This window comes from Entelurus aequoreus, linkage group LG25 (assembly GCF_033978785.1).
Source record: "Entelurus aequoreus isolate RoL-2023_Sb linkage group LG25, RoL_Eaeq_v1.1, whole genome shotgun sequence".
NCBI classification, from domain to species: domain Eukaryota; kingdom Metazoa; phylum Chordata; class Actinopteri; order Syngnathiformes; family Syngnathidae; genus Entelurus; species Entelurus aequoreus.
The window spans coordinates 11,729,820-11,752,677 of record NC_084755.1 but is presented as its reverse complement, the minus strand read 5'-3'; the positions used below and the strand labels follow the sequence as shown (position 1 = coordinate 11,752,677).

At 38.6% G+C, this 22,858-nt stretch overlaps 1 protein-coding gene across 1 annotated transcript in view; it reads left to right on the top strand.

The window, feature by feature from the left end:
- The window catches only part of LOC133642982 (BAH and coiled-coil domain-containing protein 1-like), a 148,069-nt gene that overhangs the window by 120,172 nt on the left and 5,039 nt on the right, over positions 1-22,858 (top strand). Inside the window, exon 3 of the mRNA XM_062037405.1 lies at positions 13,746-13,928. Coding sequence (XP_061893389.1) covers positions 13,746-13,928 — 183 coding nt within the window. The remainder of the gene's footprint in view (positions 1-13,745; positions 13,929-22,858) is intronic.

The following is a 22,858-nucleotide window of genomic DNA, read 5'->3' as shown; positions in this document are numbered from 1 at the left end:
TAAACGCAACAGAACAAATACCCAGAACCCCTTGCAGCACTAACTCTTCCCGGGACGCAATATACACCCCCCGCTACTCCCTAATGCAGTGGTTCTTAACCTTGTTGGAGGTAACGAACCCCACCAGTTTCATATGTGCATTCACCGAACCCTTCTTTAGTAAAAAATAAAATTATGTTTTTCCAAATTCAAATGTTTTGATAACACTTTAATATGGGGAACATATTCTAAGTAACAAATACTTAATTTAGAGTTTTTTGGTTAGGGTAAGGGTTAGAGGGTTAGGGCCAGGGTTAGAGGGTTAGGGTTATAATAAGGCCATGCCGAATAAGGCATTAATAAGTAATTCATAATGACTAGTTAAGAGCCAATATGTTACTAATTTGCATGTTAATAAGCAACTAATTATTGGTGAATATGTTCCTACCATGTTTTTTTACTGGTGCACAAAATGAACCGTGCATGAACATCACCTTGTCCAAAGAACAAAACCAACACAGTGCATAAACTCACAACAAATTACACACCTGCAAATCAGTCTGACTTCTGCTGTTGCCGTATCCGTAATATGTCGATAAGGAGAAGTTTTTATTTACACAATAAGTCGGGTGTGTTTTGACCTCCGCTGAACCCCTGAGCCCGACTCACCGAACCCGTAGGGTTCGATCGAACCCAGGTTAAGAACCACTGCCCTAATATGTGTGTGTGTGTTACGGACAGCAAAGCCCTGTCTGTCTGTTATTTCACTTTACCTTTTTCTGTGATGATTGAGCTGTGTTGAAGCAGCAAAAAAGGACATTATGTTAAATAAAGAATTTCTGTCTCTGATAGTTGATATAATAATGTAAGTACATCATTAACCCTACATAAACTCCATGGTGTTCAGGGATGAATAGTCTCTCCTATTGCTATTGTACCATTTTTTTCAGCTATAGTTACATTAATCATTAGTAATGCAGCAGCCTAGTTTTGAATGGCAGGGTCCCTGCTATCACATGTTGATACAAATATAACATTTGCATAATAAAAATCAACTACAGGCTTCCCAAATGCTGTAATAAATTAAGCATGATGAGTTGACTTGAAACTGTTTAATGTTGCACTTTTTATATGTAGAAGACAAGTTTTGTCATTTTATTTAATCCGAGCAACAACTTGAGGCAGTTTAATGTTGATTAACGTGGACAGAATTATTATAGTGTTCCCAATGTTAAAAGGATAAACCCATTGTTTACAAATTTGGTAAATAAATAACCCAAAAATGTATATTTTGTTGTTTTCTTACTGTACCAAAAATGAACCGAACCGTGACCTCTAAACCGAGGTACGTACCAAACCGAAATTTTTGTGTACCGATACACCCCTAATATATCGGTATCGGTTGATATCGGAATCGGTAATTAAGAGTTGGACAATATCGGACTATCGGATATCTGCAAAAAAGCCATTATCGGACATCTCTACTCTTGAGTATATCCAATATTCATTTCTTCATGAGAAGACTCAATAAAACGCCTGCTAAAAAGTTAAGGCTGTACTCACTTTTGTGAGATACTGTACATATGACTTAGGATGGCTCAGAAAGGGAGGCATGTACACACCATGCCAATGTTCCCGTCTTCCTTAATTCCCTAATAGGATTGTTCTCCTTCACTGTGAGGGATCGGCACCAAATCAGTGCCTATACAAGTGCACCGCTGGCACCTGTCAGAATCAGAGCTCAAACATAGATCTATAAGGTGTCAGAATTCTACTGAATTAGCAAACAGATGTGGAAAGTACCAAGTTCTGATGGTCTCCACTACACTAGGGTCCCAGGTTATCCAGGGTAAATCCCACCTAACTTTATCCTTGTCCACACACACACAATGGTCGTTTAAGACCCCCCCCCGCAACGCGACCTAATACGCATGCACGGAAAATGCGCATATCATAGTCACCTCCGGTGTTGCTTTGTGTGCAAGTTCTTAAATTAAATGTAACTTATCTGAACAATATCCAGTGTTGTGGTATTTCAATTAACTGGAATCCAGTGTGCGGTGGGGCCCTATTGTAGTGAATCACACCCGAGACATCATAAATTAATCAAATCTTTAATGGACACCTGAAAGTAAACAATGTGATAAAGAACATTTTACATCAATCAATCTAGGTAATCTGGATATCTGGTCAGGACACTCCTCACTCTTTTGCCTTCACCTTCGTTGTCCATTCGTTTTTGGTGACTTTATATACTCTGGACCTAGACGTTGAGTCCGCGACATACATGGCGGACATTAACTGATACAGTCTGCTTTGCCAGTCCGAATGCATTCGATGTTTTCCGTAGATAGTCTTCCCTCGTCAGCCAGGTAATAATACAAAGCACACGCTACATTTTTTATCACATCCACGGCAGCCCGTATTCCCGTTGTCTCCCATTCGACAAATGGACAAAGTTTTTCGGTAAGTAGAATCACAGCTGACCTGGACATTCGTAAGTTCTCTTGCCGTCTGAGAAGTGTTGTATCCCAAATAGCTGCAATCGCTTTCTCTTAAGGTATTCATGTGTGATTTCCACAAGCGTTTGTACATGTAGAGGAAGGAGATACACGGGCATGTCTGGATCTTTCTAGTGTTTACCGCCGGGTGGAAACAGGTTGTTACGAAGCTGGCTGTGGCGCGTTCTTTCTGACGTCACTTCCTGTGTGGGGCTCGGTCTTTCTGGCGTCACTTCCTCTCCGAAACTCAGTTTGTAAACGATAGATGAGTCCATACAAAGCTAAGAGCCGGAGATTCAAGAAATACACGGCGCACTTACCCGTGTACAAAATGATCCAAGGAGGGGGACCTTAAAACGCTCTAAGACCCAAATATAGAAAAACCTAAAAAAATATATATTCGACCTTTATTTGACAAATAATGTTATGTATGTTTTTATAGAAATGTTGTAATATTGCAACATTGGGCTTTGATGGGAGCAGAATTTCTGTATTTGTACTCACGTTGTCTGAACAACTAAGGGTTCATTTGCAGGGTTGATTGCTTACTTAGCCCCATAACGGTATAATAATCACACATTAGTTATATTTTTATGAAGTCATTTATTACAAATATAAAAAATATGAAACAAGATACAACTCTTAAAAAACGCTTTTCCCCCCTCTTTATTTTCTTTTCATGACATTCGTAATGAAGACTTTCATTGGTGGTGAAAGCCCTAAAAACAGTCCCTGTTTGTAAAACATCTGTAGAATGTATACTATCCATGTATAGAGAAAATACTTCAGACAGTGATGTAGTGGAGGGAATACAACCTGTTTGAGCCCACTGCAACAAGCCAGCTATTTGACTACCACATTCACCCAGTGTTGTATAATTGCAACAATTATATAACAAGCTCTAAATGAAATGTGATGCATCTGTTCCACAATAACTACATATGTACATGCTCTAGACATTGCAATAACAACCAAAAAAAATATAAAATACATTTTAATTACTTGAATCTGATGAATCCAGTCCAATGAAACAAATAGATTTTGTTCGAAGGAAACCTTGAGAGGTTGTGTGAGTTCATGGCCAACAAACAAATGTATGATCCAATAGCCTTGTGAGACTGAACAATAGGACCCAATGACTATGTAAATGTGGTAAAAAAACAAAACAAATATATAACAGATTGTTTTTTAGGATGGTTAAAGGTAACGTTGTAATTTTAATTTTACAACAAGGGGTGTTACAGGGTTAAACGATGGTTTAGTGTGGCTGAAACGATGCTTCGGCTAAATAATTATTGGTCGAAGGAGTTATCCGGCTTAATGTAGACAAGGCCTAGTTCCTGTTTGGCTCACAAACCTGCAGCCTCAACACGGTAAGGAGAGCTTGGACCATGCAGTCTCTCGCCAACACCTCAGATTCATTAAGCTTCAAACTGTCACAGAGGTTAGCAGATCCCAGAGGACGCTGACGTAAGTGACATGATGAGAATTGAACCATTCAGGGCTATACTACGTCTAGATTTGAGGACAGAGCGTCACAATCCAGATTGGGTTACTAGAGAGAGTCACATCCTGCTGTTCCTCCTCCTTTCTCGATATCTAGACACCTCCTTTCCATGTTTTGCACCCTTGTCTTCCTACCAGAGACACCTCTCCCCCTTGTTGTGCACCGAAAAAGGCTTTGCTGTCACTCTCAATGTCTCTCTAACCCTTTCTTTCTCTCCGGGGCGACATTGTTAATAATGTAGGAGGATTAGCTGATTTATGTGAGCCGCAGGCACCGAGGAGGCTAGGCTTGGGTACCTGGAGGGGAAAATAAGGCAGAAACCAGGGCGGGATGGTGTATATACGGTGAATGGCAGTGTTGTACCAGGACTTTCCGGGTGTCTGAATGATGGGGGCTGGATGCGTGCTTGCCTGGAAACTACGCTAGCCTTAATCCATCCCCCACTGTCCTCAAACCCCCCCCTCGACACATCCCTGTCGTCTTCTGAGGTCTGACAGGATCGTACCGCAGGCACATGAGGTGGAACCAGAGACGGAGGCGATAAGGTAGAAACTAGAAAAGTGAAGGACACTGCAGCGTGTCAGCAGGCTGAATCACAATAGCCTCTTATATATCCTACGAAATATGACAATAAACTACTTTGCCTTTCACACAGAATCCAGACAATATGGGATATTGTGGAGTGGGTTTTTAACTTTACACGCCTGTCCTGGGATTTTGACATTTGCTTTGACACAGACATCCTGCCTCTGTCACGGTTGTGATACTACCTCAAAAGGCATAATATTAGTGGTACGTTCCCCTCATTTGGCGCCAGAAGGCAGAAAAAATCTTGATAAAAAGAGCTGTTTGCAAAGATATGACCAATATTGCTTCAGTTGCCATTTGCATATAATATACAACAAACATGTTGGCAAATTAGCAATAAATAGGTGAGGCAATTCCTGAAGGAATTGCGTGTGAATGTTCCAATGCTGAAGTTGAACTGAAATCCTGGAAATGTTTTAAAATTGTTGAAGTAAAGCACATCATTCCCAAACAGGCTGAATATTTTTGAAGTTGGAACAGTTTTAATCAGATGAAAAATGTGGGAATTGTGGAACTTTGAAGAATGTCCCATTGATATCAATGGGAATGACCAAAAAATTTGGGAATTTTGGGAAAAGCGGGATTTTTTTTTTTAATGGTAAAATAAATTGAATGGTCGGAATGAGTTGAAATGGTTGGTGTTGACATTTTTCTAATCGGTCGAGAAATGTTGAAGTAGAAACATGTTGAATTGAGAAATGGTATTACGGAATTCCTGGAATATCGGGAAAACCGGGAATTTTTCTAGTTCAAAAAACAACTCCGTTTTTTTGTCATAATTAGGAGGAATGTTTTGACGGTGGAACGGTTGCAGTGGGTTGAAAAATGTGGGAGGAGTAAAGTCGCCGGAAAAAAGGGTGGAAATAGGGCTTTGGGAATTGTCGAACTTTGAAGAATGACTTATTGATTTCAACGGGAATGTTCAAATAATCTGGGAATTTCGGGAAAATAGGGATTTTTTTTTTAAAATGGTAAAAAACTTGAACGGTCTGAATGAGTTGAAATGGTTGGTGTTGACATTTTCCAAATCGGCCGAGAAATGTTGAAGTAGTAACATGTTGAATTGAGAAATGGTATTACGGAATTCCTAGAATATCGGGAAAACCGTGAATTTTTCCAGTTCAAAAAACTACTCTGTTTTTTGTCCTAATTAGGAGGAATGTTTTGACAGTGGAAAGGTTGCAGTGGGTTGAAAAATGTGGGAGGAGTAAAGTCGCCAGAAAAAAGGGTGGAAATAGGGCTTTGGGGATTCTGGAACTTTGAAGAATGACCTATTGATTTCAATGGGAATGTTCAAATAATTTGGGAATTTCGGGAAAATAGGCTCCAACACCCCCCGTGACCCCGATAGGGACAAGAGGTAGAAAATGGATGGATGTATAGGGAATTTTTTTTTAAATGGTAAAAAACTTGATTGGTCTGAATGAGTTGAAATGGTTGGTGTTGACATTTTTCAAATTGGTCGAGAAATGTTGAAGTAGTAACATGTTGAATTGAGAAATGGTATTACGGAATTCCTAGAATTTCGGGAAAACCAGGAATTTTTCCAGTTCAAAAAACAACTCCGTTTTTTGTCCGGATTAAGAGGAATGTTTTGACGGTGGAAAGGTTGCAGTGGGTTGAAAAATGTGAAAGGAATAGTCGCCAGAAAAAAGGGTGGAAATAGGGGTTTGGGAATTGTGGAACTTTGAAGTATGTCCTATTGATTTCAATGGGAATGTCCAAATAATTTGGGATTTTGGGAAAAGCGGGAATTTTTTTTAAAATGGTAAAAAACTTGATGGGTCTGAATGCGTTGAAATGGTTGGTGTTGACATTTTCCGAATCGGTCGAGAAATGTTGAAGTAGTAACATGTTGAATTGAGAAATGGTAATACGGAATTTCGGGAAAACCGGGAATTTTTCCAGTTCAAAAAACAACTCCGTTTTTTGTCCTAATTAGGAGGAATGTTTTGACAGTGGAACGGTTGCAGTGGGTTGAAAAATGTGGGAGGAGGGAAGTCGCCAGAAAAAAGGGTGGAAATAGGGGTTTGACAATTGTGGAACTTTGAAGAATCTCCTATTGATTTCCATGGGAATGTCCAAATAATTTGGGAATTTTGGGGAAAGTGGGATTTTTTTCTTTAAATGGTAAAAAACTTGAATGGTCTGAATGAGTTGAAATGGTTGGTGTTGACATTTTTCAAATTGGTCGAGAAATGTTGAAGTAGTAAAATGTTGAATTGAGAAATGGTATTACGGAATTCCTAGAATTTCGGGAAAACCGGGAATTTTTCCAGTTCAAAAAACAACTCTGTTTTTTGTCCGGATTAAGAGGAATGTTTTGACGGTGGAAAGGTTGCAGTGGGTTGAAAAATGTGGGAGGAATAGTCGCCAGAAAAAAGGGTGGAAATAGGGGTTTGGGAATTCTGGAACTTTGAAGAATGTCCCATTGATTTCAATGGGAATGTTCAAATAATTTGGGGATTTTGGGACAAGCAAGAATTTTTTTTTAAATGGTAAAAAACTTGAATGGTCTGAATGCGTTGAAATGGTTGGTGTTGACATTTTCCAAATCGGCCGAGAAATGTTGAAGTAGTAACATGTTGAATTGAGAAATGGTATTACGGAATTTCAGGAAAACCCGGGAATTTTTCCAGTTAAAAAATTAACTTCGTTTTTTGTCCTGATTAGGAGGAATGTTTTGACGGTGGAACGGTTGCAGTGGGTTGAAAAATGTGGAAGGAGTAAAGTAGCCAGAAAAAAGGGTGGAAATAGGGCTCTGGGAATTGTGGAACTTTGAAGAATTTCCTATTGATTTCAGTGGGCATGTCCAAATCATTTGGGAATTTTGGGAAAAGCGGGACTTTTTTTTAATATGGTAAAAAAAACTTGAATGGTCTGAATGAGTTGAAATGGTTGGTGTTGAAATTTTTCAAATCGGTCGAGTAATGTTGAAGTAGTAACATGTTGAATTGAGAAATGGTATTACGGAATTTGGGGAAAACCGGGAATTTTTCCAGTTCAAAAAACAACTCCGTTTTTTGTCCTGATTAAGAGGAATGTTTTGACGGTGGAAAGGTTGCAGTGGGTTGAAAAATGTGGGAGGAATAGTCGCCAGAAAAAAGGGTGGAAATAGGGGTTTGGGAATTGTGGAACTTTGAAGAATGTCCTATTGATTTCAATGGGAATGTCCAAATAATTTGGGAATTTTGGGGAAAGCGGGAATTTTTTTTTAAATGGTAAAAAACTTGAATGGTCTAAATGAGTTGAAATGGTTGGTATTGACATTTTCTGAATCGGTCGAGAAATGTTGAAGTAGTAACATGTTGAATTGAGAATTGGTATTACGGAATTTGGGGAAAAATTAACTTATTTTTTTGTCCTAATTAAGAGGAATGTTTTGACGGTGGAACGGTTGCAGTGGGTTGACAAATGTCAGAGGAGTAGTCGCCAGAAAAAAGGGTGGAAATAGGACTTTGGAAAACCAGGAATTCTGGAAAATCCTGGAATTTTTTTGAACTTGGAAAACAGGTAGTTTGAATTTCCAGGATGGTGAAATGTGTTGAAGGTGCAATGGTTTGAAAAAAATGGCCAATTCATTTTGAATGGGGAAAAATATCCCAGAAATCTGGGAATTTTGGGGGAATTTGTCAAAGGAAAGCCAGCGATTCCCAAACAGGCTGAACAGTTTGAAGTTGGAACGGTTTGAATGGGATGAAAAATATGGAAGGTAGAGCGCGCCAAAATCTGGAGAAGAAGAAGAAGTTGAATAATAAATAGATGAATTTTGGTGTAGAAAACCATATGTGTGAATGCTTTGGAGCATTCACACAATTACGAAATAAAAACCTATAGATCGGTCAAATATAAAACAAAAAATAGTTAAAGTGCAACCTCTAATCTAGCATAGTTCCATAGATATGCATTCAGTTGTGATTGATGTTTTTTTACATGCCCATGGTTTAATAGTATTGTTGATCTTCTGTCTATCCTTCCAGTCAGGGGTTTATTTATTTTGTTTCTATCTGCATTTCAGCCCGATGCTATCACGTTAGCTCCGTAGCTAAAGTGTTTCGCCGATGTATTGTCGTGGAGATAAAAGTCACTGTGAATGTCCATTTTGCGTTCTCGACTCTCATTTTCAAGAGGATATAGTATCCGAGGTGGTTTAAAATACAAATCTGTGATCCACAATAGAAAAAGGAGAAAGTGTGGAATCCAATGAACCCTTGTACCAAAGTTACGGTCAGAGCGAAAAAAGATACGTCCTGCACTGCACTCTAGTCCTTCACTCTCACTTTCCTCATCCACGAATCTTTCATCCTCGCTCAAATTAATGGGGTAATCGTCGCTTTCTCGGTCCGAATCTCTCTGGCTGCATTGTAAACAATGGGGAAATGTGAGGAGCCCTTCCTCCTGTGACGTCACGCTACTTCCGGTACAGGCAAGGCTTTTTTTTTTTATCAGCGACCAAAAGTTGCGAACTTTATCGTCGTCGTTCTCTACTAAATCCTTTCAGCAAAAATATGGCAATATCGCGAAATGATCAAGTATGACACATAGAATGGATCTGCTATCCCCGTTTAAATAAAACAATTTCATTTCAGTAGGCCTTTTACGGGCTGCATGTGGCCCCCGAGCCTTAATTTGCCCAGGTCTGGTTTAAAGTCATATCCAACAATTGCGACAACGACTTTTTACTATCAACTGAGTTTCGTTTTTTAATGATTTCTGCTGGTGGTGTTGCCTCCGGATTTTTTCCAACGCAAAAAAATGTGCCTCGGCTCAAAAAAGGTTGAAAAACACTGCTCTGCATATCCAAGACACTTTGTGGTAGTGTGACTAAGGCGGGGGTTGGGTGCGAACATGGCACTCGTGCAGTAACGGCAATGCAATTTAAAACGCTTCTTAACGAGTGTGTTTTTCTCCGGAAATGCATAATAGACAATCAGGCCCCAAGTCTAGTCCGTGTACAGCATTGTTACAAATGGTCAATTACTCATCATATAGTCTTGTTAAACACACAGTAGCCAGGGATAGATTGCTCTGCTGGTGCAATCATTATAATGGGGAACAAAGGGGAGAGTCGGGAAGGAGCAATAGTCATTATTAATAGCCATGCCGCGTAATGTCATACCAATAGCAATATGTTGTAGCAAATAAGTCCCGTTTTTTTTTTTTTTGGTGACGTTAAACTACAGTAGTCTGCAAGCTTACATAATAATTTTACTAAAAAAAAAAACATCAAAGCTTGTGAAAAAAATAACAATATAGAACCAGCAGAAGATGCAGAGGAGATAAAAAAAACTAAAAAAAAAACTGCAACACAGCATTATCCTGATTGCACTCTTGATAAAACATTTGTTGTGGCGCCACGCTGATTAAAAATTAGCATCGAGCCTCATCTGGAAGTCATTTCAAGAGCAACAATCACAGGAATTGTTACTTGTTCCTAAACAAAAAAAAAATAAACAGACATGCTCACCCAAAACCGAGGGCCGGGGTTCTCGAATTGGGTCATTCCTTATTAGGGATGGTGTATTGTTTAGAGTTGCAAAGAATATTCCATTAAATCAATTCATTTGATTCGAAAAAAGCTTTGATTTATATTATTGTGGAGGACAGCTTTGTTCATGGTTCAAACAGCGATTTATTTTTCCATAAATGTTTTTTCTCCATCATCAGTGCGTCTTGCTCCCCAACCACCATCAACGACACTCCCTTCTCCTTCCCGACTGCCTCCTTTAACAGAGCGACAGGTGATCAGACAAACACTCACAGCGGTGTCATCTACGCACCTGCCGCTAATCTCGAGGCCGGTCCTGACACGCCCCGCTTCTCCGCAGGCCCGCTGGCCACGCCCCCCCACAATTATGTAGCTTTGATTTATCGTTAAAATTATTGTAAATAATACACATTTATAACAACCAAACAGCATGGAGTGCTCAATCAATCAATCTATGTTTATTTATATAGCCCTAAATCACAAGTGTCTCAAAGGGCTGCACAAGCCACAACGACATCCTCGGTTCAGAGCCCACATAAGGGCAAGGAAAAACTCACAACCCAGTGGGATGTCGATGAGAATGACCATGAGAAACCTTGGAGAAGACCGCAGATGGGACTTAAATGCTTGTACTGAGGTAGCATCTCTAACTGTTACCGGGAATGCATTCCATAGTACTGGAGCCCCAATAGAAAACGCTCTATAGCCCGCAGACTTTGCTCGGAATTTTTTATCCGCAGACACTGTTTCCATACGGCTGCTGAAATCACGTGCACATGAGAGCACTGGTGTGTGGGAGCGGAGAGTTGTCTTTAGTTTTGAAAAAGTTTCAATGCAAACATGTTAAAAGTGAATTGGTCTGCATTTGAACTGATACTAGCACCAAGACAATGCTGGTGTTTAAACAGTGGCTGAACCGCTAAAGTACATAAACAAAGGAAAAACATGCACATTTTGGTCAACAAAAAAACAACAAGTTTGCATACCAGTAATTAAAATACTTCAAATACGTAAATTAAATCATAAATCAAATAAAATAAAATCAAACTGTATTCATTAGAGATGTCCGATAATGGCTTTTTTGCCGAAATCCAATATTCTGATATTGTCCAACTCTTAATTACCGATTCCGATATCAACCGTGGAATTAACACATTATTATGCCTAATTTTGTTGTGATGCCCCGCTGGATGCATTAAACAATGTAACAAGGTTTTCCAAAATAAATCAACTCAAGTTATGGAAAAAAAAAATGCCAACATGGCACTGCCATATTTATTATTGAAGTCACAAAGTGCATTATTTTTTTTAACATGCCTCAAAGCAGCAGCTTGGAATTTGGGACATGCTCTCCCTTAGAGAGCATGAGGAGGTTGAGGTGGGTGGGGTTGGAAGTAGCGGGGGGGTGTATATTGTAGCGTCCCGGAAAAGTTAGTGCTGCAAGGGGTTCTGGGTATTTGTTCTGTTGTGTTTATGTTGTGTTACGGTGCGGATGTTCTCCCAAAATGTGTTTGTCATTCTTGTTTGGTGTTGGTTCACAGGGTGGCGCATATTTGTAACAGTGTTAAAGTTGTTTATACGGTCACCCTCAGTGTGACCTGTATGGCTGTTGACCAAGTATGCGTGGCATTCACTTGTGTGTGTGTGAAAAGCCGTAGATATTATGTGATTGGGCCGGCACGCTGTTTGTATGTGAGAATATACTTATTTTAAGGTATTTTTGGATTTGTTGAGGTTAGCTAATTTTACTTGTTTCGGAAAGTCTTGACAAGCTGAATTTTCTTGTTCTATTGGCAGATAATTTTGCTTAGTTCAAATAAAATACCCCTCATTTTTGTATTTTTTTCCCCCTTGTTTTTCAACACTGACTTTTTGCAGTGTGAGCTCCTGAGAGCGGCCCATTCTTTCACAAATGTTTGTAGAAGCAGTCTCCATGCCTACACTGCAAAAAGTCAGTGTTCAAAAACAATAAAAAAATATACAAAAATTAGGGGTATTTGATTTGAACTAAGCAAAATTATCTGCCAATACAACAAGAAAATTCGGCTTATCAAGACTTTCCAAAACAAGTAAAATTAGCTAACCTCAATGAATCCCAAAAATACCTTAAAATAAGTATATTCTCACTAATAACAACTGTACTACTATATGAGTACGTATTTTCTATTGTTACATTGAAAATAAAACAGCAAAGTCCATTTGGCTTTCATCTGTTTTAATTATGAGACACAATTGTGTCAAAGTCATGATTTTTTTTTTCATGCTTGAAATAAGAAATTCTTACTTTAAAAAAGTAGTTGTATACTTGTTGTCATGTCTGTGTGATCATGTTTTGTTTTGGTTATGTTCGGTTTGGTTTTTGGACCTTTTGTGCACTCTTGTTTGTTTTGTTTCCATGACAACCCATTAGTTTTCACCTGTCCTCATGTCACGCACCTGTCTCACGTTTTGCACTCGCACACCTGTCACTAATCATGTCACTGTTATTCAAGCCTGTCTTTTTCTGTTGATCGTCCTGGTGACATTATCCTTACTAACTCTGTTTTGCTTCTGACACCCATGCTACTTCTGTACCTCCATGCTACCTTTGAAATCCATGCCATAGTTCCCTGCGTTCCAAGTAAGTTTGTGTTTATTGTTCATAGTTTTTTTTCCCCAAGTGCTCATTTTTGTTTCATTAGTCGAGTTTGTTCTCCGCCTTTGTGCGCGCCTTTTGTTTGCACCTTTTTTTTGTAGTTTAGAGTTAAAAATAAATCATGTCTTTACCTTCACGCCATGTCCGGTCCAACTTTACTTGCATCTCGGGAAAACAAACAACCCATAGTCCAAGTCTTGACACTTGTGAGTGTTGATGACACAGCTTACTGAGATCATTTAGGACCAAAACTCTTAAAACAAGTAAAACACTCTAACATAAAATCTGCTTAGTGAGAATAATTATCTTATTAGACAGAAAATAAGCAAATATCACCCTTATTTGAGATATTTAATCTTACTTATATTTTAGTTTTTGCAGTGTAAGTGCTTGATTTTATACAACTGTGCGTTACCTAATCCGGGCCAAGTGATTAGGACACCTGATTCTGATGATTTGGACGGGTGGCCAAATACTTTTGGCAATATAGCGTATATTGAATATCCAGTTTAAGTAAAAAATATATTGAGATATACTTTTTCGTCCATATCGCCCAGCCCTAGGTCCCAGGGAAGATCTGGGAAGGTATGGGCCGTTTTAGGATGACATAACTTGGGCTCGGAGAGCTGATACGCTCTGATAAAATCAAGAGGGAAGAAAAATGTCTAAATTTAACTCAAGTTGAAAAAAAGTATGATTCCCACTGTGAAATGGGAAGATGGAGAGAACTGGAACAGAGCGATGAGGAAGATTGAGGGTGGATGGAGAGCAGAGGATAATGGATGGAGGACACACGAGGGAGCAGAAAGTGTGTGAGAGCGATAGGGGAGGGAGCCTGGAAAAGTGTGCTCAGCTGTGAGATGTGTCCACAGGGAGAGGACCAGGACTCTTCTGTCAGAGTGTGACGCTCTCACACATGCATTCATTCATTCACCCCCTCCCAGGGGGCAGCATTCAAAATTTCGAGTTTAATGATTCCGGAAACGCTTTTTGAATCAACGTGTCATTGTTTGTGTTTTCTAACCGTGTTTTCTCTCCACCTCGCAGGAAGTGGATTGATGGGAAACTCCTCCGCCTCCTTCATGGGGACCTTCCTGGCCAGTAGTCTGGGCTCACCGCCGTCGCACCCGTCACACCATTCCCGGCCGCCCTCCTCGCCTTCCTCGCCCTCCTTCCGAGGTGGACCCCATTCCGGCGCCTCGCAAATATGGTTCTCCCATTCCCATGAAGGTATCTCATTGCACACTTGGACGAGCGTAGCCGCACAACCGGTGGCTAGTTTGGGTGGTTTAAATGAGTTCAAATATACCTACAAACGAGGCATAATGATGCAATATGTACATACAGCTAGCCTAAATAGCATGTTAGCATTGATTAGCTCATACTTGCCAACCTTGAGACCTCCAATATCGGGAGGTGGGGGGTAGGGGGTGGGGGGGCGTGGTTTGGGCCGTGGTTATTTACAGCTAGAATTCACTAACTCGAGTATTTCATATATATTTCATATATATATATATATATATGTATGAAATACTTGACTTTCAGTGAATTCTAGCTATATATATATATATATATATATATATATATGAAATACTTGACTTTCAGTGAATTCTAGCTATATATATATTTATATATATATATATATATATATATATATATATATATATATATATATATATATATATATATATAGCTAGAATTCACTGAAAGTCAAGTATTTCATACATATATGTATATATATATATATATATATATATATATATATATATATATATATATATATATATATATATATATATATATATATATATATATATATATATTATTTACATAGAAAAAAAAAATACTTGAATTTCAGTGTTCCGGTGGCTATCCATTAGATGGCAATATTGTCCTGTTTAACTTCTCCGTTCATGATGAGTATATCATTTCGGCCACCGTGTTCAATGGAGAAGTCTGTTCTACAAAGTTTACAGGCAACATACACCTTCCCCTTCGAACTGCCCTGGATGAACTGAAATTCTTGTTTCCATTCGTTTTGGAACTTGCAAGCGTATTCCTTCATCTTGCTCGTCGACGGCGTCGCCATGCCTGTAATTTCCTCGTTCTTCTCCTTCGTCTCCTTGTTGTGTGCGCAGTTGTGCACTCTACTCTCTAAAAGCCCTAGATGTTATGACGTCATTGGGCAGGCAAGCTGTTTATATTGTGGGAAAGCGGACGTGAGAACAGGCTGTCCCCACTCAGTCTCAGGTCCGCATTGAGCTGGAGGGGGCGTGGCCTCCAGCTCCGGCTGAATACCGGGAGTTTGTCGGGAGAAAATCTCTGCCGGGAGGTTGTCGGGAGAGGCGCTGAATACCGGGATTCTCCCGCTAAAAACGGGAGGGTTGGCAAGTATGGATTAGCTTGCAGTCATGCACTGACCAAATATGCCCGATGAGCACTCCAACAAGTCCATAATATCAACAAAGCTCACCTTTGTGCATTCACGCACAGTATAAAATGTTTGGTGGATAAAATGAGACAAAGAAGGAGTGGCATAAAACACGTCTTTCTGTGGCAGATTGGAGAAATTTGTACATGTAAACAAACTCCCTCCGAGGTGGACCCCATTCCGGCGCCTCGCAAATATGGTTCTCCCATTCCCATGAAGGTATCTCAAAAAGAAAGAAAAATAGATCAACGTACAACAATGGTGCCCATTACGTTGATTGTTACCTACTAGTCCAGGTGTCGGCAACCCAAAATTTTGAAAGAGCCATATTGGACCAAAAATACAAGAAAATAATCTGGTTGAACCCGCAAAGTGCAATAACATAAGTGGTATAATGTAGGCAACACATGATGTAAGTGTCTTAATTAGCTATAATAGCCTCAAAATGACTATGTGTCGCAGGATGACCCAAATTTTCGTTGATAGAAATGTTTTAAAATGTAATATTTATTCTACACATTTTTGCAAAATTGTAAAACATTAGTGAAACTTCTCAAAGGATGAGATAACTCCTGGAAATCACTGGCTTAAAATGGCCAAAGGTATAGATGTGTGTGTTCAAGTTAAAGGAAACGGCATACTGTCTTCTTCTTGTGGATTTATTACAATCTTTAACGTTTGCTGTGGTCTGGAACAACATGGCACACAAACAACTATCAGAAATGCAGCCAATATTGCATACAGATGTGTCATGAGACATGCAAATATAAATTAAATACACATACGACAGTAAATGTAATTAAATATACCTACAAACGAGGCATAATGATGCAATATGTACATACAGCTAGCCTAACTAACATGTTAGCATCGATTAGCTTGCAGTCATGCACTGACCAAATATGCCTGATGAGCACTCCAACAAGTCAATAACATCAACAAAGCTCACCTTTGTGCATTCGCGCACAGTATAAAACGTTTGGTGGACAAAATGAGACAAAGAAGGAGTGGCATTAAACACGTCTTTGGAGAAATTTGTACATGTAAACAAACTCCCTCCGAGGTAGAACCCATTCCGGCGCCTCGCAAATATGGTTCTCCCATTCCCATGAAGGTATCTCATTGCACACTAGGACGAGCAAAGCCGCACAACCGGTGGCTAGTTTGGGTGGTGCAGTGCTTCTCAATTATTTCCTCTGCATAATAAGACAAAAAAAGAAAGAAAAATAGATCAACTTGGAACAATGGTGCCCATTACGTTGATTGTTACCTACTAGTCCAGGGGTCGGCAACCCAACATTTTGAAAGAGCCATATTGGACCAAAAATACAAGAAAATAATCTGTCTGAAGCCGCAAAGTGCAATAACATAAGTGTTATAATGTAGGCAACACATGATGTAAGTGTCTTAATTAGTTTAATTAATCAAAATGACAATGTGTCGCAGGCTAACGCAAATCTTCGTTGACAGAAATTTTGAAATGTAATATTTATTCTGCACATTTTTACAAAATTGTAAAACATTAGTAAAACTTCTCAGAGGGTGAGATAACTCCTGGAAATTACTGGCTCAGAATGGCCAAAGGTATAGACGTGTGTGTCCAAGTTAAAGGAAAGGGCAGGCTGTCTTCTTCTTGTGGATTTATTCCAATCTTTAACGTTTGCTGTGGTCTGGAACAACATGGCACACAAACAACTATCGGAAATGCAGCCAATGTTACATACAGGTAATGTGTCATGAGGCATGCAAATATAAATTAAATACACATACGACAGTAAATGAAATTAAATATACCTACAAACGAGGCATAATGATGCAATATGTACATACAGCTAGCCTAACTAGCATGTTAGCATCGATTAGCTTGCAGTCATGCACTGACCAAATATGCCTGATGAACACTCCAACAAGTCAATAACATCAACAAAGCTCACCTTTGTGCATTCGCGCACAGTACAAAACGTTTGGTGGACAAAATAAGACAAAGAAGGAGTGGCATAAAACACGTCTTTCTGTGGCAGATTGGAGAAAGTTGTACATGTAAACAAACTACAATGAGTTCAAGGACCGCCAACATTAGTAGGACAAAACAGCGCCTCACCAAATACTCTCATCAGTGAAGCATGTTTGATATAAACAGTGGGATTTCTGTTTGTCCTCTTACAGAAACCATATTAAAACCAAAAAATACCGCAGGCTCAGTGTGGACCAGAAGAGTGTGCACAAGTCTCATTGTACGTATGAAAATGCCACCCCTAAGGACCTTCCTCCCATCTGATGTTCTAATCCTGGCTAGCTTTGGTATTGTTATGGTTGTTCTTTGGCGAGCTTTCCATCAAAAGCACATCTTGGAACCATCAGGCACCCACCCTTACATTTCAGCCACCAAAATAGCTCCATCATGTTTGCAACAGGAAAAGCTCGTGCCACAGTTTTTCTGGCCGAGTCAAAAGTTCAGCCAGGGAATCTTTGTGGTCCTCTTGTCAGCTGGAATGTCACAGGAGGCGTAAATCCGGGGCCAGTAAAAAAAAAAAAAAAAAAAAAAAAAAAGTTTCTGTGATTGTAGAGCATTCAGCTGGTGTTGCCTCCCTAAAACATGGTCACACACATGTGACACGTGCACAGTGAATGAAAACACACATGCTTGCCTTTTTTTTTTTTTTTTTTTTTTTTTTAAGACCAAGTGCTTCAAGAGTAGTCCATTTGTTCAAATGCAATAAAGAATATAAATAACATTTTAACTTTTAGTGTTCGAATTGTTACATGCAAGTTGAGAAAAAGAAGTTAACCACTAAAATAACCAACAACTTTAAATTAAATCATTGCCAGAGGGTGGATTACTCTGTCTTCCTGGGAGGTCAGTCTTTTTACATCAAAACAGAGCAAAGTGCTGTTGATTATGTTGTTCTTTTATTATTGATTTTGAATATAATTGATTTTTGGATATAATCATTCTTTGTGCACCACTTTTTACCACTACAATACCACCATCACATGGTAACTTTAATTTCTGTGTCTAGGATAGTGTTGTTCCGATACCAATATTTTGGTACCGGTACCAAAATTATTTTGATACTTTTCGGTACTTTTCTAAATAAAAGGGACCACAATAAATTGCATTATTGGCTTTGTTTTAACAACAAATCTTATGTTACATTAAAACATACACTACCGTTCAAAAGTTTGGGGTCACATTGAAATGTCCTTATTTTTGAAGGAAAAGCACTGCACTTTTCAATGAAAATAACTTTAAACTAGTCTTAACTTTAAAGAAATACACTCTATACATTGCTAATGTGGTAATGACTATTCTAGCTGCAAATGTCTGTTTTTTGGTGCAATATCTACATAGGTGTATAGAGGCCCATTTCCAGCAACTATCACTCCAGTGTTCTAATGGTACAATGTGTTTGCTCATTGGCTCAGAAGGATAATTGATGATTAGAAAACCCTTGTGCAATCATGTTCACACATCTGAAAACAGTTTAGCTCGTTACAGAAGCTACAAAACTGACCTTCCTTTGAGCAGATTGAGTTTCTGGAGCATCACATTTGTGGGGTCAATTAAACGCTCAAAATGGGCCAGAAAAAGAGAACTTTCATCTGAAACTCGACAGTCTATTCTTGTCTTAGAAATGAAGGCTATTCCACAAAATTGTTTGGGTGACCCCAAACTTTTGAACGGTAGTGTATGTTTTTTTTTTGCAAGTTTGTCCTTAAATAAAATAGTGAACATACAAGACAACTTGTCTTTTAGTAGTAAGTAAACAAACAAAGGCTCCTAATTTAGTCCCGCTGACATAGGCAGTAACATATTGTGTCATTTATCATTTCTATTATTTTATTTCTATTAAGTATTAGAAAAATAAATTTTAATCGACTTGTTCATTTACTGTTAATATCTGCTTACTTTCTCTTTTAACATGTTCTATCTACACTTCTGTTAAAATGTAATAATCACTTATTCTTCTGTTGTTTGGATGCTTTATATAGTTTTGGATGATATCACAAATTTGGGTATCAATCCGATACCAAGTCGTTACAGGATCGTACATTGGTCATATTCAAAGTCCTCATGTGTCCAGGGACATATTTCCTGAGTTTATAAACATAAATTAAATTCTAAAAAAAACCGAAAGGAGACTTTGTGTGATTTCTTCAGGGAGCTACAATATATTAACCTGACTCTCGCCAGCTCCACACAAGGATCTGGGCTCGAAGGCATTGCAAACTTTAATTTGGTTGCAAGTAAAAGAAACAAAAAACATATTTTGAAGGTGTAACGGTACACAAAAATTTCGGTTCGGTACGTACCTCGGTTTAGAGGTCACAATTCCGTTCATTTTCGGTACAGTAAGAAAACAACAAAATATAAATTTTTTGGTTATTTATTTACCAAATTTGTAAACAATGGCTTTATCCTTTTAACATTGGGAACACTATAATAAATTCTGCCCATGTTAATCAACATTAAACTGCCTCAAGTTGTTGCTCAGATTAAATACAATGACAAAACTTTTCTTCTACATATAAAAAGTGCAACATTAAACAGTTTCAAGTCAACTCATCATGCTTAATTTAAGCATTACATTAAGGGGAAACCCTGTATGTATATGTATAAATAATCGATGTACAATCAAATTGTATCCCCTGAATTAATAATCGCAGTCAAATTGTGAGGTGCCCAAAAATTTCTGACAACACATAGATTTTTCAGCTGTTTTTTTTTTATCCAAGATCGATGCAGTTCCATTTTATTACCTACTACCGTATTTTCCAGACTATAAGCAGTGTTTCCCACACATTCATTTATTTGTGGCGGCCCGCCACGAAAAAATTACGTCCGCCACAAATTTAAAAAAAAATAAAATAAATTTAAAAATATATATATATATATATATATATATTATATATATATATATATATATATATATATATATATATATATATATATATATATATATATATATATATATATATATATATATATTTTTTTTTTTTTTTTTTTTTTTTAAATTTATTTATTTATTTATTTTTTTTGTCCTGTCCAGCTTCTCAGGCAAATCATATAAGTTGATGTAGATGCCCATATAGGCTGTTCAGATTTACTTTACAAAAGAGAAGTGTAGGATACTTCTCTTGTTGCCTTATTTGTATTTGACCACTACTGTTTTCTGTTTATTTGTTACTGACTGTGGCAGGACACCTCTGCCTCTGTTTCACTTTATGTTGCTGGTAAATAATATGGTTGTAGTAGTAGGCTAAAGTTAAATGATTTAGTATGCACTAATTAAAGGGGCAGAGCTTTAAGAGACATTTTAGCTTTTATATTTTATAAGATATATTTTTTGTAAGAACCACAATTAATTAATATATTTCAGTGAATAACTTATTGTTCAAATCTGTATATAAATATAAAAAAACAAAGTTTTAAAATAGGCCATTCATTGAAGGTGCGCCTTATAATGCGGTGCGCCTTATATATGAACAAAGTTTTAAAATAGGCCATTCATTGAAGGTGCGCCTTATAATCCGGTGCGCCTTATACATGAAAAAAGATAAAAAATAGACCATTCATCGGCGGTCCGCCCTATGGTCCAGAAAATACTGTAATATACTGTATTTTTCGCACTATAAGGCGCCCCTAGAAACCTCCAATTTTCTCAAAAGCTGACAGTGCGCCTTATATATGGACCAATATTGAGCCACAACAGGTCTCGCAACTACGGGATGCATAACGTAACCCCAGCCTCTACTGTGGCGTCTATTCTATGCGCCTTATAATGCGGTGCGCCTTATATATGAACAAAGTTTTAAATAGGCCATTCATTGAAGGTGCGCCTTATAATGCGGTGCGTCTTATATATGAACAAAGTTTTAAAATAGGCCATTCATTGAAGGTGCGCCTTATAATCCGGTGCGCCTTATACATGAAAAAAGATCAAAATAGACCATTCATCGGCGGTCCGCCGTATGGTCCAGAAAATACTGTACTATACCGTATTTTCCGCACTATTAGGCGCCCCTAGAAACCTCCAATTTTCTCAAAAGCTGACAGTGCGCCTTATAATCCGCCTTATAAAATATATGGACCAATATTGAGCCACAACAGGTCTCGCAACTACGGGATGCACAACGTAACCCCAGCCTCTACTGTGGCGTCTATTCTATGCGCCTTATAATGCGGGTGCGCCTTATATATGAACAAAGTTTTAAAATAGGCCATTTATTGAAGGTGCGCCTTATAATGCGGTGCGCCTTATATATGAACAAAGTTTCAAAATAGGCCATTCATTGAAGGTGCGCCTTATAATCCGGTGCGCCTTATACATGAAAAAAGATCAAAAATAGACCATTCATCGGCGGTCCGCCCTATGGTCCAGAAAATACTGTAATATACTGTATTTTCCGCACTATAAGGCGCCCCTAGAAACCTCCAATTTTCTCAAAAGCTGACAGTGCGCCTTATATATGGACCAATATTGAGCCACAACAGGTCTCGCAACTACGGGATGCACAACGTAACCCCAGCCTCTACTGTAGCGTCTATTCTATGCGCTTTATAATGCGGTGCGCCTTATATATGAACAAAGTTTTAAATAGGCCATTCATTGAAGGTGCGCCTTATAATGCGGTGCGCCTTATATATGAACAAAGTTCAAAATAGGCCATTCATTGAAGGTGCGCCTTATAGTGCGGCAAATATGGTACTTCATCAAATGAGTATTCACAGTTGTTTTAACCGCATTTATTTAGTGACATCGTGTCTTACTGGATTCCCTTGTGTGTTCAAACCACTGCGCCGGCGTTTGGAGCCAAAAGAGTTGATGCTATAGTTACGCATAAGGCGCACGCTCCAAAACATTTTCCCTCAAAATGAACATCAGAGTTCCTTTCCACCAGTTTGACTGCCCAAGACATTGGATTCCTGTGGAAAAGCAGACTAATATTAATAAGAGTGATGATAACAATGCCAAGCCTAATAAAAGTAATGGAGGCGATTATGAGTAGGATTATTACTCAGTAGGCAATGGAGGCCATTATCTGTATTGCGGTTTAATAGCATATAACGCACTAAGGGTATGATTGAATCCAGACTGTTCATCAACCACATTCAGCTGTTCTCTCCTCAAGATAATTGCATATTGTCTTTTTTTCCGTGTGCCTGTTTTGCATAAAAAGCAAGTCGTCAGAACGAGCGGAACAATTACCGCAATGATGCCTGCGCTCTGCGGGTACGGGCAAGACCTCTACCAGCAGCAGAGAAGGCACTTTAAAGATCCTCCCTGCATTGCTCCCTTCTTTTTTTAAATTTGTATTATAGTGTCTTTTTATTCAAATGTGAGCTCGCTTTAGGAGCCTTTAAAGGCCTACTGAAAGCCACTACTACCGACCACGCAGTCTGATAGTTTATATATCAATGATGAAATCTTAACATTGAACTATTAGGCACCCCTAGAAACCTCCAATTTTCTCAAAGCTGACAGTGCGCCTTATAATCCGCCTTATAATATATATGGACCAATATTGAGCCACAACACGTCTCGCACTACGGGATGCATAACGTAACCCAGCCTCTATTGTAGCGTCTATTCTATGCGCCTTATAATGCGGTGCGCCTTATATATGAACAAAGTTTTAAAATAGGCCATTCATGGTAGGTGCGCCTTATAATGCGGTGCGCCTTATATATGAACAAAGTTTTAAAATAGGCCATTCATTGAAGGTG